This window comes from Penicillium hispanicum (assembly GCF_028827665.1).
Source record: "Penicillium hispanicum strain IBT 35686 chromosome Unknown utg000002l_segment0_segment0, whole genome shotgun sequence".
NCBI lineage: Eukaryota > Fungi > Ascomycota > Eurotiomycetes > Eurotiales > Aspergillaceae > Penicillium > Penicillium hispanicum.
Window position 1 is genome coordinate 748,026 of NW_026623194.1, and position 17,921 is coordinate 765,946.

Consider the following 17,921-nt stretch of genomic DNA (forward strand, 5'->3'; position numbering starts at 1 on the left):
AGAGCAAGATTTTTCATGAAGGTAATTTTTGAGAGCCTTGCTAGCTTTTGTTCAAACCGCCTTGGGGCGCTAGACAACACACGATTTCGTCCCGACTTCGTCAAACCAATTAATGACGATATTCTTTTCACTCTTCTCGATGTGTTCAAGGTCAGGCTCTCGAGGAATACCCCTGAATTCCTGCTCAATACTCGTCGCATCATGAGCAGAGATCCAGCATAAAAGCCGGGTGGCCATTGGTGCTGTCATTTACTGCAACACAAGCAAACCACCGCGGGCCAAGTCATGAAGAATGTGAGCAAGTTGTGGAGTATAGATACAGGTGGACGGAAGAAAATTCGTAGCGGCAGGCTGCCAGGACGAGAACGGAGCAACTAGGAGATGCGACCATTCGGAGATCGTGAAGAATAGCCAACACCCTGTCCATGGCCAAGAGCCAATGGATAGATTCTGTACAGAGAAAGAGAGTCAAAGGAATAAGGAGAGCACCACATGTCCCAGACTCGCTGTTGCACAGCAGTCGAACAAATCAAATAAAACAGTGGCTTCGCAAAAGGGTATACCGCGGGAGCAAGAACGCAAGGAGACAGGGTAAGGAGCTCAAGGGCAGGCCCATCTGGGGACCCCCGAGCAGTTCTTGCATCTTTTGGACTCATTACATAGACAAGAAAGTTGAGAATGTTAAAAGAAAAGAAAAAGGCTGTCGTAAGTAATGCACATCAATCTTTCGCTAATGTTTGGAAGTTCATGCCGTAAACTGTCGTTGCGATAGCCCTGATCGCTGTCCGTGGTGGACATCAGGGCCCGCAAGGCGGAGAAGGGGAGTTGTCCTTGTGGCGAAGGTAATTCGGGCGGTATCGTTGCTTGGGGGTGTAGTGTCGGGATCGTCACCGTCATCATCAGGGATGACTTTGACACTAGAGCTGATGGAGGAAGAATGGTAGCGGGAGTTGAATGGCAGCTGGTACTTGACCACACCGCGAACAATCAGCTCAAACGGATGCTGAAGTACTCGCTCCCAACGCTCCGTGCCGCCTTCTTCAGTCTTGTTCCCAGGCCGAGGGAGTCGAATTTGGCCCTTGGTGGTAGAGTCATGCTGGTTCCATGGTGAAGGCTCGAAGGAGAGAGGAGAATCAAACCGGAACACTCGTCCAAGCAGCATGGTTTGGGAGTCGCCCTCCGGATCCGAGATAGGATCAGTGCCCCGATCGACGCCGTCATTGATATGTTCGGATGGCGAGTGGCGAGATACAGCCCCCTGCACGCAATCCATGTTACCCAGACACCGAACAATCTGGGACAACCGCCAGCGGCGTCGGCTTTGTTCCACCCGGGGGAATCGGTCAAGTTCGTCTTCCCCATGGTCGCGCCAAAATTTATCCGTGCCGACATATCGACTTCGGGCAAATATGTTGATGTCACTGTCGTCGATGGTCACAGGAAAGATGTTCGGGTTGGTCGCCTGTACGTTGAGATCAAGCATAATCTCCTGCTCCGATGCAAGAACATTCTGAATGGCAATGACTTGAACATCCAGAAGGGTCTTTGTCGCGGCAATGAAGAATGAAGTGGCACCACCGGCAACTATCAACAAGAGCAAGAGAATGATGGCACACGAGCCATAGCGCGAGAAGCACCCTCGTTGACGTTGGGCCATATATTCCATTTGTCGCAAACTGGCGCTGTTTGGACGTCGGCCGTGGCGGCTGCGTGTTGCGCGCGGTGTACCCACCAAGGGCGTTCGTTCGTCATCGGCTCCCTCGGCATCAAAGTCATATCCATACACGTCGCCCGCTTTCTTGGAATTGCTGATAGTCTTGTAGTTTGGCGAAGAGCGGATGTTGCTATTCCGTGAATGCCGATATCCACCACCGATGAAATGCCGGGGAGACTTGGGTTGGGTTTGAGGTGGAGGGAAAGGCGAATCGCTGTCAAAGAGTGATGGGTACACTCCGTTGCGGCCATGACGGCCAATGTTATGATGCCGTGGAGTGATGGCTCCGCTCCCATCCACCCTAGGGGGATTCCGACTACCGTCGGCCTCGACAGGCTCGCCATCTAAGCTGCTGTTGTACGTGTTGTTGGTAAACTTCATGCTTCGTTTTATGGTCACACTTTGCGTGCCATCACGCAAACCCCCGCGTGTTCGACCAGCCAGTTGGTCGACTTGACTAGCCATGGAGGTTGCACTAGGTGTCCGAGAGTGATATCGGGATTGTCGAGGAGGATAGGGATCCGGGGGGTTGGATTCGTAGACAAATGTCTCGTCGGAATCGGAAACATCCGCCTCGTCCACAGCGCTCGCCACCTTAGCCTCAAAGATGTCCGCCTTGCTTGACGCTGGGCCTGTGGTAAGAGGATTCGGTCGGCGATTCTTCCTTCTCTCCTTGCGGGGCCGAATGGTCTCGGTGGACGGTTTCATGCGTAGAGTACCCTGATCTGCACGACTGGCGTTACCTCGCTCCCCAGAGCCAACACCCAAGGAAACCTGTGGTATTGAGCTGACGGTCTCCGTTTCCACAATCATGTTGCGCACCGAGCCGTCAGCGGGTTTCCCCCGGGCACCAGCGCTCAAAGAGGTAGACGAACGCTTTGGCATGATTGTCCCAGACGTCTTGGCAGTACCGGTCGCATCCGATCGGTTCTCGTCCTTCGCTTCCGAGCTTCGATTACCACCGCTGTCACTGCCACTTTCCGCATTCTGTTTTGAGGCTCGAGGCGTCGGGTCCTCGTCGATTGTGTGTAACCGGGTGTCGTCCGGGGTATCCGGCTTAAGCGCAGTGTCACTCGAAGGGGTAGAGGGGTTACTGGCCATCTCCTGGACAGTTTCCAAGGAGGGGCCTTGTCCACTGACGCCTCTCGTGACCGCTCGAGGAGTGCTTCGGTCCACTTTTCCATGCTCTTCTGACACTGGCAGGGTTGACCTCTTGTGGGAAGTATTTGGCAGGGTAGACTCCTGCTCTGTGCGACGATTTCCCGCCCATGGTGACATATTGGACTTCTCCGGACTGGGGACATTGGCTGGAGGCTCTGGGGCAGGAGGAGGGAGGACTGGCGGGTTGCTGGTCAGAGCCGGACGCTGGACAGAAGGCGTTGAGGTTTGTGTAGATATGCCCGACGGCTGGCTGTTGGAGGTCGGTCGATTCGGACTCGCTCGATCTTGGCTGCTTCTCCGGGATTGAGAACGTACTCGACTGGCAGAGGAGGGATTGGCGGAGCGCGAAGAGATTCGAACCGGAGAGGACTCGCGGGAGGAGACGGCGGAATTGGTAGAGGCTGAGGTCGAAACCGTAGAAGGATTGGGGGTAAGTTGAGGGACCTGGGACATGGCCTGGGCCGGGGGTTTCACATTGGAACGTGGTAGCTCGATCTCGTCATCTTCGCTGGCCGGTGGATGTGTGGGTTCCGATGTCGCCTCCGCATACTTGGCCCCTCTGGTTCGACCAGAGGCACCGTTGAGGTAAGGCGGCCTCTCGGACTCCGCAGCCATGATCTCTACCGAGTCAGAGGGCGCTGACGCGATGCAAGCAAAGTCAGGAGACCCGAGAGGAAGCCGGGCAGTTGGGCAGGAACGAAGGTCCCGAAGAGGGAACTGGAAGAAGCAAGGTGCCACACCACACAGGGGGGCTCGACGGTGAGGAAATGAGTTGTCAAAAGCGAATGAGGAATCACAGATGCGTCACCGTGGGAATGTTGCGCAGAAATACGGGTTCATTACACAGGTTATGGTGCAGCAAAGCGAATAGCCGACATCCACATGCTGGAAACGGGGAAATGCCGGTGTCTGGCCCAAGGGCGACGAGAAACACAGCAGTGGGTGCAGGGGTTTTTGGGTGTGGGTGTGGGGAGACGGAGAAGAGACAAGGTGTTTTGTTGTGTTTAGAGAGGTCAGAGATGGATGATCGGAAGATCAAGCGCCGTACACATCACTGTGCTGCTGCTTTGTTTCCGGGCGGCCCAAAGCAAAACAAGAACGTCTAGAACAAGGTGGTCCGATGGTGGCAGGCTCTGGTTGGCGGGATTGGGGAATGATGGGGACCGCCGATCCGGCTCAACGTTTGGGCTAGACTTGTTTCTGGCCCATGAGATGAGGAGATGTGGCGTGCGTCGTTAGGTGCCGCTTCACCTGCAGAGATGTCGGTGACCAAGACCTCGGGTGAAAAGTGGCTGACAAGGGCAGAAAGTCAGGGCCCGGCCCAGCAGAGACCAATGATCGTGGCCCACGTCAGGATGGAAGGGGCGGGCCTCGCACCGCAGGGCAGCACGCGGATGACGGTCTGGATGGAATGTGCAGCCTAGGAATGAGGACGTGAGGCACAGGGCGAAGGAAATTATGAAGGAGAGAGGAGTCGCGAGCGTGATGGAGCGTGATAAGAGAGTGGTGGAAGTCGGTAGAGAAGTCCAAGTAGAGCGGTGCAGAACCTTCGGGAGTCTGCGAGACAGCCGCGTAACGCAGAGGCGTAGTAAAACAGGGCCTCGAGGCAGGCACTGTATCAATACTGTGGTATTGTCGAGACGAGGTCATGATGACTTCATCGGCGCTGGGCCCCTGGTAAGTTAACTAATGGGTCGCCGACCAGGAACAGAGGATGTATGAGACGGAGACAGGTGCGTGACGCTCGAACACACATGTGTGAGCAAATCCCAAGGATCATCGCATATTCTCTGCAATATCGAGCTTCTACGGAGTAAAAGGGGCCACACCTGCAGATTCCCCCATTTCCGGCGCATATTCATGCCTGTGTGTTGCCTTGTCTATAAGGCAACGACAGGTGAGTTCTTTTTGCTGCTCCCTCCAAAATTTATTGAATGCTGTTACAAATACATTATGTCAGGAGTGGCGACATCAATACAAGACAGACTAGTTCTTTGGTAGCAGAATGTATAGCAGGAAACGGTTAACTATACAGTTCTGGAGTTGGTGTCATTATATACAATCCAAAGCCCCAAGCACGCCAAACCGAAAAGTCCAAATCACACATCCAACCCCGGAAGAAATGACTCGTATATCGTCAGTCAGGTCCAACGCCGTCGTATGCTCAATTGAACAACACCGTGTATCTCCCCAGGGGAATCAAGTCGTAAATGTAAATGAAAGACGGGGTAAATGCAGAACGGAGGATGAGAACAGGGTATCTGTTGGGTTGGCAAAATAGCTCCATAGACGGAAATGGCACGGAGATAATTCCAACGCAGTGAACTGAAACCGTCCGATCTATACAATTTTGTAGACTCGCTTGGCGATTACGAAAGAGACGAAGGCAAAGACAAATAAGCCGGCGGTGACTAGAGGACGTCAAAATCTGGGCGGATTCGAAAAACACAGATAAGGCAGGACTCACTCGACCAAAACCACCATAAGTTGTCAATGTCCTGACCTGGTACCTTGACGTTCATCCCCCACATACCGCAAATGATGTTCATGGGGAGCACGATGGTACCCAATACAGTCAGCTTGCCTAGGACATCAGCAGTCTGCTCTTGGCGCTCGTTCATCAAAATGTTAATCTGCGCAAGATAGTTGGAATGCGCACGAGAAAGGATCCTATGTAAAAGAGTCAGCAATCCGCTCAATTCACTTCAAGAGAAGCGCTAGTAGCTTACGTCTCATAGTGTGTCAAGTTACCAGTCATGGTCATGATGTGATCTTGAATGTCACCCAAATACAGGCCGATCTCTGACTTGGGAGCCACCTCCCATTGTTCGTTGCAGCGTTTGGCGAAGCCCTTGACGACGTCCGCCTTGTTGCTGAGCAGCCGGTACAGTCCCATGACCTTCTTGCGGCATACTCCGACCCGTCGTAGCATCTCACCAGGTGCAAAAGAGGGCATTAGGTTATCATTAGAAGAGGACTCCTTGGTGGACGAGTGCATCTGCATGATCATCTCATCAATCTCATCGACCTCATCTTCAATGGCTTGGATAAGGGGACCAAAGACATCAGTTATATCATCAATCAGGGCGTATGAGATCCAATCCGAACTCAGAATCAAATAGTCCATAAGTTGGCGGATCCGACGCCGCACGTTGGCCGGGTGCGGTGTTTGAGAAAAATGGAAGGACAGAACACCCTCACGGAACACCACCACGTACATGTTAACAGGCTCAAGGTAATTCTCGCTGTTAGTGTCCTGTTCAAAGGTACGGTAATTGACAAAGTAGTAGCTGCGGAACAGCTCCACTTTCTCTCGAGCCTCTTGCATCATGATATCCTCTGCGGTCAGGGCATGAATACCAAATGCCTTCGCAATTACACGCATCTCGGCATCTGTGGGGGAAAGCACGTCTAGCCAGAATGTAGGCCGAGGGCCATACTTTTTGGGCTTTGAAGCGAGATTTGAAATCGAAGGAGAGATCTCTCGGCGAGATTCAAGGTTTCCTTCGCTAATCGCAGACAACCTCTGCTGTCTCTTAGCACCATTTGCGGTACTCTGAGCAGCATCATGCTCATTCTTTTGGCTTGGGATACCAGAGGACGCAGCGCCGTTATTGGTATGTGGAGGTTGATTCTCGTTGTGAGGTGGTTCCCGCTGACCCCAGTGGCCTGCGTTGGTGTTTTCGGGAGCAGAATGATCGCCTTCCCAGTCTTCATCGTCGGACGAATCTTCCAACTCAGGCGGCTCGGGGATGAACAGATCGCGGAAGCTGCCACCTGGCTGCACTAACTCTGAAATAGTCTGAGCATGAATGGTGCTCTGGAACTCCTCGTTGAAGTAGGTGAATCGATACGGTGCTTCATCCTCCTCACGACGCCAGAGTTTATATTGAGGGCGTAGTCGGCCCTCAATTAGCATCGGCTCACTGATCTTCTTCACCCGCAAGTCCCCGCTGCGATCTTCCTTTTCCTCTCTACTCCATTCTTCTAGCACAGATAGGTCGGGCCACTGCCGATGTCTTCGCCTGCGACGTTCGCCATCGCGAGGCACTCTGGGGCCCTCGTCTCCCAGCTCAGAAACTTCAGCGGGAAAGCAGACATCCTCTTCCACTGGCAAGGCCACCGTTCGGCGTCGCCGTGGGTCTTGAGGTGAAAACTGCCCAGAATGCGGAGAGGCTGGCGCTGAAATTTGTTTCGGTGGTCCACCCTCTATGTTGATCACAGTATCACTATTCAACCGATGCATCGACTCTCTCCGAAGCTCCAGAGACCGGGCCATCGCGAAATCAAAGTCTGCGCCGGTCACCACCGCATCGTCATAGTTTATTTCCGGGCCGAGCTTTGGCGATCCGGGAATCGACGGCGGGTTATTGACATCGTAGTCGCGTTCTGCGCCGGGGGGAATGGTCGGGCTGTGGTTGGGGGAGCATTGCGAGGACGAAGTCTGCGCTGATAGTCGACGGGGACGCGAAGAAAATGGACTGGTGCGCGGATCTGTTCCATAGCGCGTGAATGCGGACGCATGTCCTGAGGGAGTTCGCATCAACGGTGTCCGGTCGTTGGCCTCAGATCCGTCACTGTCTTCCTCCTGATATTGCTGGACTCGGGTCCCCCCAGGCGTATTGCGGGCTCGTAGATCACCGGACCGGAAGGCGCTAGACAGCAGGGAGTTGGGACGAAATGATGAAGCGAGTCGACTGTCACGACGAGGCCGCATCAGGGGCTGGGCACTGTTTGCGCGGGCGAGATTAGAGAGATTCTCAAATCGCAATGGATGATGACTGAGATTTGAGACATACCGATGGTCCAACAAGGCATCGCTTTCGATACTGGTATTACTCAAATTCCTGCTCAAGTTGAAATATGACGGATTATCCTTCGACGTTGGCCGGTCGCCCTCCATCGACTCTCTCGCGCCGCTGGTTCCTGCAGACGATCCAGGACGATCATGGGATACTTCTGCTGTGGGGGTAAGAAATGACTCCTGGCGATTGCGGCGCTTACGGTGACGATTCTTCTTGCGCCTCGAAGCCTTGGAGGATTTGCCAGGTCCATTATCAGGCGCGGGGGTCTCTAAGCGGGTCCCAGTGGACGTGGCCGGTGCAGGTTGTTGGTGCGGTCCACTCATTGGACCGTTCCCAGTATTCCTATCAGTAGAAAGCGGGTAATCGTTGCGCTGGGGACGTATTCTCGGGCCAGACGGCGAGGGTGACGAGCGAGGCGGTCGGGAAGCCCCAAGACCAGGAGTTGGCGTGAGAGGCGGATCCATGACCGCGCGCTGATGTCGGATAGTAAGTAGTATTAGATGTGTTCGAGCACCGTAATGCTTTCGCCGCAGACTCCGCAGACGAACACGAGGTAGCCGCTAACCGATTGACGCCGGCTGATTCGCCAATCTCGGGCAGAAAGCCCTCCTGCGACAACCTAACGTACAGTCGCAAGGTGATGTTGCTTATCAAGGCGTAATGATGAGCTGCATACTCGAGGATGAAGATCAGCACCCGAGCACAGGAGGGCTCGAAAGGGAGCTGCAGCTGGAGCTGGCCGAGAATAACGCGTACGGCGAGACAAGGTGAAACATCAGGCGAGCTCGAGCAGGCGGAGTGAATGAGCGTAGCCACGGGGAGTGTATCTAGTAGAAACACTACAGTGTCATACTGGAGAAGCAAGATGTGAGAGAGTTGAAAAGGAAGCGAGTTCGCGACCGTGAGTTCCTTGACGAACCTCAGAGAGGTTCCACGGTCGGCGGGAAATTCGATTGCCTTAACCGGACCGATGAGGTCAGCGACACGGAGCTCGAGGAGATCTTGATACGAACGACACCGGGGAATTCGATTCTGATAAGAAATATATTGTAGGCTCCCTATGGACTATCTATAAGGAGCGAGGAATCGTAGAAGTAGTGGAATTCTATTACATTGCCATGCCAGAAGTACAAGTCGTCAATCATCAGACATCAAAGATAGTAAATACATATCCAGCGGCCATTTCAAAATCAAAAAAATAACAACATGAATAAAAAGAAAAGTAAGAGAACAAAATCAACTCCAAAATTTTCAAGGCCATCAGCGCTAGAAGAAATCGAGATCAGAAGGACCGAGACGCCAGAATGCCATGGGACCATCCAGGGGAATGGTAGATAGGTAAAGAAGAGACAATACAAGACCGAAATGCGTAGTGGCCGCCACAGGTTGATGGGAGCAATCTGGATCAGAGTGTGACGCCTCAGACCACATTGCTCATGTCCATCATAGACGACGGTGCCACACTGGGTGCCACACTATGGACGGATTTGGAGGCATCCAGAGACATACGGTCACCGCTCATCATCCGGGAGACCCTCTTCTCTTTACCTGGGCGAGCCACAAGGACCTGAGCCGGGCAGACCACGACTTCATCATCGCCTTCACCAAGGTCGTTGCCCTTTTTGACGACGAGTGGGAATAACACGATGCGCACGACAGCCTGTTGCGCTTCAAGCTCATCGTTGGAGGAAGTTTCGCCGCTGCGCTCATTCATCAAGGACGCATTGAAGTAGACCTGACGTGCAAGATCCCCGTTGGTGTCGTATTCGGGCTGGAGAGGAGGCAGCATAATGAACTCCGCCAACTGGGTGCGCATCTCCAGGGACAAGTTGACAGCGACACGAAGAACCTTGCGGAGGGATTCGAGCAGCTGAGCCTCTACATGAGAGGGGGGTGGAAGGACGCGCGACAAGGTGCCGAAGATTTCTAGAGCCACAGCTTCAGTGTCACTCTGGCGTTGGGAGGCAAATGCCGGTCGCCGGGACAGCAGGGTCAGGGTCGTCGCTCGCCAACGATGCACCGCGCGACGCGGGCCTACTTCACCAAGTTGTTTCTCCAGAGACTTGAGTTTCTGCCGCTGTTCCCGGTCCATGCCAAATAGGTAGCGAGTGAATATGAACTCCCATATCATGGTCATGACCACGGACATGAACACATTGCGTCGGTTGACACGATCCGACAGGTAGGAATCAGCGTCGGAACCATCAAGCAGGGCGTTGTCGAAGCGGTCGGCGACCTTCTCATCATGCAGTTCGCCCAGAGAGCGGCAGCGACGATGGTCGGAGTGCTTGGAAAAGCGCAGCACCCACTGTTGGACATGTCCACAGAGTTTCTGGGACGCGGCCTCGAAATAGTCCTCATCGTGGAAAGCGAGAGCGTTGTCGTTTACCGAGGCGGAAATTTGTTGCTGCAACTCCTTCACTTTGTCCCGGGCTTCCTCCAACTCTTCACGAAGACGTCGCAGTTCGGTGTCTTTTTGGGCCAGAGCGGATTCAATTTCTTGTCGGACTCGATCTTCCATTTGTGTTGACAGATCGGCATGTTGCGATCGCAAGACGTCAAGTTCGCGCGTGGACGACTCACGGACATGATGAACCTCATCGGCGTGGGCGGCAGCGAGGGCTGCATTGGAGGCCGTCAAACCCTCATTCTCCTGGGACAGTCGGGCCATTTCCCTCTGCAACCACTCTACAGAGTTCTTTAGCTGCTCCACCTCGGCTTCCTTGTCCCGCAAGTCGGCGCCGCTGTTATTGAGGGCACGATCGCTTTTTCGGCGAGCGACGCTGGCATTCCGCAATTTGTCTTCGGCTTCATCGCGAGCAGCGATGAGCAACCGGTTCTCCGAAATGAGTTGATCGAGTCGCGACTCGATGTCTTGCAGGTGTTGCATGCTGCGGCGGCGGCGGACACTAGGCGGTCGGCTGGGCGACCGTGGGGAGCTGGGCGTCTCACCCCATCCCTCCTAGGCTAAAGTTAGTAAACAAACAACAGAACACAGGGCAAAGGTCGAGGACAAGAGAATCTAGGGAAAGAAAAGAAATAGGAAAAAGAATCGCAACTTACATAGACGTCCGACATGTTTCGCAGGGGGCGCTTGCCCTTGTCGGTGACGGGGTCGTAAGAGGAAGAAGAGGGAAGTTGATCGAGATCGAGACTGGGGGGAGGCTGGGAGTCTAGCGCTCGACTAACCGCCCGCAGATCGCCACTAGTGCTGCGATTCGTACGACGCAGTTTGCCCTGGCTGCTGCTGGGCTTCAACACCGGCATGCCCTGGTCGGGTGTTTTTAGAATCGGCGACGCGGTCTCCCCGCTGAATTTCGACAGATCGTCGTGGCTGCGCTGCGGCTTGTCATTTCCCGGCGTCGGCCAGGCTTCTCGCGCCAACGCATTGTCCGTAAATTTGCGGACGGGCGTATGAGGTCGCGGTAGGACATGCTCAGGTTTGACTTCCAGCCGGTGCGTAGTCGCTTTGCTCCCGTCCCCGGGTTCTTGCTCCGCAATAGTGTCTAGCGGAGTTCGAGGCCGAGACATTGCGTCGTGCTCCCCAAACGGCCCACCAAAGAGCGATCGTGGTGGCGAAGGGGCTCGCACGGCTTGGATAGATGATTCCTCCAAGCTCCATGTCCGAGGAGTATGCTGGTGCCGCCCGTGGATGACGGAGGGAGTTCGGCGCAATCCACAGGAAGCGTCATCGGCTTCCATTTGGGATGGCAGTAGATGTCGGGGCGTAGAAGGCTCCTCCGTGCGAGTAGACGGGGACGACCCGAAGAGCATCGAGGACCGTTCCTTCGAAGCTGAATGCATCGGCTCTGGGGATGACTCTTGTAGGAACCGCTCAGCGTTATCTGGCAGCTCAGGCTTCTTGGAAGATTCTTCCTTGGGAGCAATGGCTTCTGCGAGGGCATGGTGTTCGGCAACTGCAGGCGTACTTTCTTTTGTTTGCTCCACCGGCAGGTCGGTATTGAGGTCAGCAATCTCTCTGGTTTCTGTGGTCGCGAGGGGGGTTGGTGCTTCCGAGACGGGGATCGCGATGTTGCGATTCGCTTCCAAGGCCGCTGCGGTCTCTTCCTCAGCACTATCTTTTAGCGACGGTGATTGCTTGTCTAGGGCCGGTCGCCGGAACCCTCCACGTTCGAGGCCCGGGAAGAGATTCGCGATCTTGGAGCCTCCAGGACTTGATGTTCTAACGGGTGACTCGGTTTCGATCTCCACGGGGGCTTTGTGCGCCAGCGACGATTCAGACTGGGGCTCAGCAACCAACTCAACCTTCTTGTGGGATGGCTCCTCGGGCGACTCCTCAGGTTCGGCCAGGGCGGCTTGCTCGGACTTCCTTTTGCTCTTCTTGGCCTTCTTCTTGTCTTTTTTGCTTAGGGACGTAGCCGAGACTTCTTCCTCGATTGCCTCCGGCTCCTTCTTGACTTCCATCAATGCTGCAGGAATGGCGGATTCATCGTACTCAGGGATTGTTTCAGCGGCAGGAACGGAAGTCAAGGGTTCAGGTTCTGGAACTGGCTCTTGTGGTGGCTCAGCCTTGACGAACTTGCCATTCTCCCACTCAATTGCAGGCCATTCGTCGTCTTGCTTTGTGTCTTGCGTAGTAGGAGCTGGAAAGTCAAGGTCTTTGCTCAGCTCTTCCTGTTCAAGAGGCCCAATGAGTTCTTCATCAGTGTCCTTGTTGGTGGGAGCCTCGATGTCCACAGTTTGACTGGCTTTCTTGGCCTTCTTCGCTTTTTTCTTCGAAGCCTTCCGAGAAAGAATGGGCTCTGGGTCCTCCGTAGCAGGCTCAGGAACAATTGGCTCATGTTCCACCGGGGATTCTTTCTCTGGAGCAGGCTGAACTTCCATAGGTGCTTCGACTTGCACAGCAGCTTCCGGTTCCAGTTCCTTGGTGTGCTCAGGCTCGACTGGATGCTGAGACTCGGCGGGAAGCGCTGACTCTACCAGAGGGTCAATTTGGAACTCCGGGGTCAGCGCTGCAGTGTGTGCCTCTTGGGACTCGACGGGAGCAGGCTCTGGGATAGCCTCCTGGTCTTCTTCAACATTGCCAGTCTCTTCAAGGGCGCCCTTCTTCTTAGCCTTTCGCTTTTCCTTCTTCGACAACTTCTTAGAAACAGGTGCAATGATCTCCGATTCTGGTTCTTGGGGTCGGTCTTCAAGCAAGTTATCAGGGACTTCCAGGCGACCTTCTTTGTCGAGTGCTTCCCCTTGACTTTTCACCTCCTCCTGATTTGTCTTTTCTTGCTGCTCGAGAGAGAGATCTTGTTTCGGGGCCTGAGCAGTGCTCTGCTCTCCAGCTTCGGCGGAGATTGCTTGGTCTTCGTCACCAGTGGGTTCCGTGCCATCGATCGGGTCCCAGGCAACAAACACTTTATTCTGTTCTTTCTCGTGGGCGTCCTCTTCATGCTGAGCCTCAACCTCCTTGGTTGATATCTCGGGGTCCGAAACAAGATTTTCCGATTGTGAATGGGGCTCAACCTTCAGCGATGTTTCCTGAGTGATGGATTCAGGCCCAGTCACTTCTTCTCTCAGCTGTTCGATGCCACTTGCCTCAGTTGTCTGGCCACCGGGAGGAACGTCTGCTTGTTGAGACTCGAGCGCTTCAACGTTCTCCGAGGGACTCTCCACAGCAGGCACAGCGGTCAAATCAGCGGGATCCAGCTTTCCTTGTTTCTTAGCCTTTCTCTTTTCTTTTTTGGAGACCTTGCGGGTAAGAGCTTCCGGTTCAATAGGGGGCTTTGCCACTTCTTCTGGACTGATCGCGGGCTCTGCTGGCTCAGGGGTTTGCGCGGAGGCCTCTATTGGTTTATTAACGGCATCCTGACTAGGGTCAGAAACCACTTGTTCTGCCGATTCGACAGCTCCTTTTTCAGAAGACTCAAGCGGCTCTTGCTCGGGCTCACTCTGCTTGGCAGCCTCAAGAGTAGGCTGGTCGATAGCACCCTTCAAGGCTTGTTCGGGTTGCGAGGTTGGTGGCTCATCTGGCGTGGACTGAGGCTCGGGATGTTCGGTCTTCGTTTCACGAGAGGAGGGCTCAGTTGAAGGCTCGGCTGTCTCAACCTCATTGCCTGTGCCTGCCTGCTGGGCCTCGGAAGGGGTTGAATCAAAGTCCTTGGTGATTTCTTCCGCGGCGCCAGGATATTGGGTCGCTGTCTCGACCGTTTCCCCAACAGTTTGCTTATCTTGCTGATCATTTGTAGACAAGGTAGCATCTGCGGGCTCATGAGCAGAGGTAGGCGCTTCAAGAGATTCAGGTGGCGCTGACTCTTCGGCAAGAAGAGCCTGGCGCTGCTTCTTCTTCTGCTTCTTGCTCAGCTTCCGAGACGACGGCGCCGAATCAACCTCACCAGGTTCTCTGAGCTGTTGGGATTCAGTTGCAAGATTCTCAGCCTCGGTGGGTTTGTCTGCTGCAGGGAATCCGACGTCCTCGGACGCTTGACGCACAGGCTCTTCGACAAGGTGGGGCGTTGGCTCTGTCGAGGGTTCCTCAATGGGTGCATTTGCCTGCTCTGTGACAGGCTTGGGCTCAACAACTGTTTCGGTCTGAGTGGTCGTCTCTTCAGGGATGGCGGCCGCGGCTTCTGACTGCTCCTTTGCTTCTCCCCCTGGTGGCTGTGGCTCAGCAGGAGAAACTTCCTCATTTTTTTCTTCATCCTGTTGCTGCTTTTGCTTTTTCTTTTTGTCCTTCTTTTTCTGCTTTTTCGACGTAGCCTGCGACATTTCCTCCTCGGTAGACTTGTCTTGCCCAGTCAACACGGCGGCATCTTCCACGCTCTCCGCAGATGCTCCTTGCCCTGGCGCTTCTTCAGCCACAACAGGAGCACCCGCCTTGGACACAGAGGGTTTCTCTTCCAAATTCACAACTTCATCGACAGTTTCAGCTGCCGTAACCCCCTCCTGTCCTGGCACAGCCTGCCAATCATTTTCTTCCGGATTACCTTCCTTCTCAACTTCATCGCCGCCAATTTCCTTCTCTGCTGCGGGTGGCACATCTAACTCGGAAGCAACGGGAACAACATCCTCCTCTCTTTGCACTTCACCCTTCGTTGCGTCGCCAAAATCAAGTTCCCGTTCAAGCAAGGGTTGGGGAGGAAAATCTGAAGAAGGACTCTCTATCTGCGACCGCTCTACCTGCGAAGACACGAACTCATCAGTCGAAGCCAAATCTTTTTGCGGCGCGCCGAGCGTTTCCGTGTCGTGGGACTGATGTTCTTTACCGTCATGTTCCGTAGGCGAGGTTGCCGTCACGGGTGCAGGGGGGTCCGTAGAGTCTGCCTCGGCGGTAATAGCTTTATCGCTGTCTTGGGCGAGAGCTGTAAATTCCGAGTCCGCGGGGACGTTTTTCGACGAGGTCATATCTTGTGATGGCTCAGCGGAAGCTGGGGAGGGCGTAGCATTGTCGTCCGCATCGAGGTTCTTGGATTGACGCTTCTTCTCCTTCTTCTTGGCTTTACGGCGCTCCTTGGCTGACATTGAAGCCTCGGCCTCTGGCTCAATAACCTGCTCGGGCTTTTCCTCCGTGTCAAGGGGGGGTGTAGATTCGGGGTCGACTGCCACTTCAGTAGCAGGGGGGTTGTCGTCTGATTCCTTGGGCTTAGTGGTTTCCAAATCAGCAGCCTTCCCGGCTTCAGTGACAGTTGTCTCCGGCTCGACGTTAACGTTATCACTCTTCTCAGCCTCCACGTTCGGTTCAAGGTCGTCCTTTGCTTCGGTACTCCGCTGCTCGACAGTTTCTGAATTAACCACCTCGGGGGAAACTGTTTCTTCCACATTTGAAGCGTCCGCATCTTCCGTCAGTTGAGTATCTTGAGTGGGGAGCTCTGATTCAAGCGCCTTAGAAGCTTCAGTTGGAATATCCGTAGAGATTTCAGGATCTTGGGACGCCTCGACAGGAGTGGAAGGCTCATCTGCGGTCAATTCTACCGACTTGGACTTCTTCTTCTCTTTCTTCTTGAGCTTGCGGCGTTCCTTCGCTGACAATCCTACCTCGGCCGCTGACTCTGAAGCTTCGACGCTTGGGGTTGAAGGCTCGGTCAAGGGTGCAAGCTTCTCATCAGATTGGGGGGTGGGCTCGACAGCAGGCTCGACAGCAGGCTCAGGCTGCTCATCAGGTTGAGTCGGCGCTGGATACTGGGGTTCTGGCTCCTTGAGTTCTTGATCTACCGGAACCTCTGGTTGAACGGCCTCTCCTTGGCTTTCCAGTGGTGCAACTTGTTGGTCAGGTTGAACAGCTTCGGTTGTCTCGGAAACATCCTTATCCTGGGTTGCTTCGATAGTTTGATGGTCACGAGCTGGCTCTTCAGTCCCCTCTTGCGTCACAGCAGCTTCGATCGTGGACGCATCTTCAGTCTGCGTCTCATCCTCCCAAGCAACGGATTTGCGCTTCTTCTTGTCCTTCTTTGCTTTCTTCTTGGAGGTGGACTGGGAGTCCCCTTCACTGACCTCGACGCCGGGCTGCTCAGGTATGGAGTCATCCTTGATCTCCTCCAAAACTGGTTCCTCGGAATTAGGTGCCTCTGTTGTCACGCCAGGGATCTCTGAGTTCTCGGTGGAAGGTTCAACATTCTCATTGCGAGTAGGTTCGGGAGAATCCTCTTCCTTGGCTGGTGCAGGCTGCTGTTCGTCTTCAAGGGCAAGGGATTGACGCTTCTTCTTTTTCTTCTTGTCCTTCTTAGAGAGAGTAGTGACGGGTTCAGATTCTCCAGTTTTCTCTGTCGACTGGTTTTCTGAGGAGGGCACGGCTGTGGTCGATTCCGTCGGGTCAGCTGCTAGAGGGACCTCTGAGGATCCAGTGGATTCGTCCACAGGGAGGTCAGACACAGCCTTCTCGTTTTCAACCCTGTCCAAGGTAGTTTCAGACAGAGGCTGGGTAGGGGAGATTGTCGCGGCTTCGACGGAGGGCTCTACTGAAGTTTCCTTCTCGGCATTGACAGTGGCAGTGGCCGTAGCTTGGCTTTCCTCAGAACCTGGCTTAGCTTCAGGCAAGGATGCAATTTCTGCCTCTGTCGGGGCTGTTCCGGGGAGGGCCTCGTCAGCAGTCTTGACTTCTTCGTCGACAGGGGAGGAAGTCTCGGCAGGAGTCGCATTTTCATTGCTTGTGGTCACCTCGGCAGCCTCTTCCGCGTCATTTTGTGTCGAAGAAGCCTCGGCGCCTGCAGTAGGCTGTTCGTCAACTTGAACTGACTGTCGCTTTTGCTGCTTCTTCTTCTCTTTCTTGGCCTTCTTCTTTTCGGCAGCAGTCATGGGCACCTCAGGCTCACCAGCATCATGCTCGGGTTCAGGCTCTTCTCGAGGAGCTTCAGCCTCCGCGGCGACAGAAGCTTCGACAGTAGACAAAGGGGATGGATCATCTTCCTTGGGAAGCTCGGTCTCCGGAGGAACCTCCTTCTGTTCCTCAGGGGGCGCGTCATTTGGAGCAGTGACGTCTTCGGATACAGAAGGCACATGGCCAACAGGTTCAACGGCTGGGGCTTCAGCCGCAGATACCGATGTGTCTTCCACGGGATGTGTCTCGGCCTCGGGAGCAAACTGAACCTCCTTGCGAGTGTCAGAGAACTCCGTGTCTTGCCCTGGAGCCGTTACCTCGTCGACGGGAGGGGCTTCGGCTTCAACGATAGCCTCAGCATCCTTCTTCGACTCGGGAGTTGAAGTTTCAAGTGCCGACACTATCTCAGCGGCCTGTGTATCATCCGGGACAGAGCTCATGCTCTGCTGCTTCTTTTTCGCTTTCTTGGCCTTCTTCTTTTGAGCAGCTGTCATGGGTACTTCAGGCTCGGCAGGGGTCTCTTCGACCGCGGGCTGGTCTGGTGGCACTTCCGAATCAGCCTGTGAGCGTTCGGCATCGGTAGGCTCAACTGAAGTATTGGTGACGGCATCTGCGACTAGTTCCGGGGCTGATACTTCCTCCTCGGGCTGCCCAGGCTTAGTTGACTCGTCTTTTTTGCTTTCTTGGATAGTCACATCGAGGGATGAGTCTTGAGCAGAGGGTTCCGTGACCGCTTCAGTGGAAGTAGCTTCGATATCAGGAATAGACTCAGTGTTATCAGTGGGCTGGGTATCAGCAGACTTGAGCTCAGTGGGCTGAGGCTCGAGAGTCTCTGTAGGCCGAGATTCGCTGGGTTGAGACTCGGAGGGCTTCTCGTCTTCAGTGACAGAGGATACACTCTGCTGTTTGGCCTTCTTCTTTTTGTCTTTCTTGGCTTTCTTCTTCTGTGCCGCAGTCATCGGCACATCAGGCTCGGTCT

The 17,921-nt window shown here is 54.4% G+C and overlaps 3 protein-coding genes across 3 annotated transcripts; all 3 read right to left on the reverse strand.

Annotated features, from left to right (window-relative positions):
- Positions 1-745: 745 nt before the first annotated feature.
- Positions 746-3,490, reverse strand: N7459_002045 (putative phospholipid metabolism enzyme regulator; the record flags this gene model as incomplete). Its single annotated transcript, XM_056941230.1, has 1 exon — positions 746-3,490. The coding sequence occupies one exon, from the start codon at positions 3,488-3,490 to the stop codon at positions 746-748; it is 2,745 nt and encodes a 914-aa protein (XP_056803085.1).
- Positions 3,491-5,286: 1,796 nt separating this feature from the next.
- Positions 5,287-8,240, reverse strand: N7459_002046 (magnesium transporter CorA family protein; the record flags this gene model as incomplete). Its single annotated transcript, XM_056941231.1, has 2 exons — positions 5,287-5,545; positions 5,605-8,240. Coding segments are annotated over 2 exons (2,895 nt in total), but the record flags the coding sequence as incomplete, so codon positions are not given.
- An 860-nt stretch (positions 8,241-9,100) lies between these two features.
- Positions 9,101-17,901, reverse strand: N7459_002047 (uncharacterized protein; the record flags this gene model as incomplete). Its single annotated transcript, XM_056941232.1, has 2 exons — positions 9,101-10,639; positions 10,744-17,901. The coding sequence occupies 2 exons, from the start codon at positions 17,899-17,901 to the stop codon at positions 9,101-9,103; spliced, it is 8,697 nt and encodes a 2,898-aa protein (XP_056803087.1).
- Between the last annotated feature and the right edge of the window lie 20 nt (positions 17,902-17,921).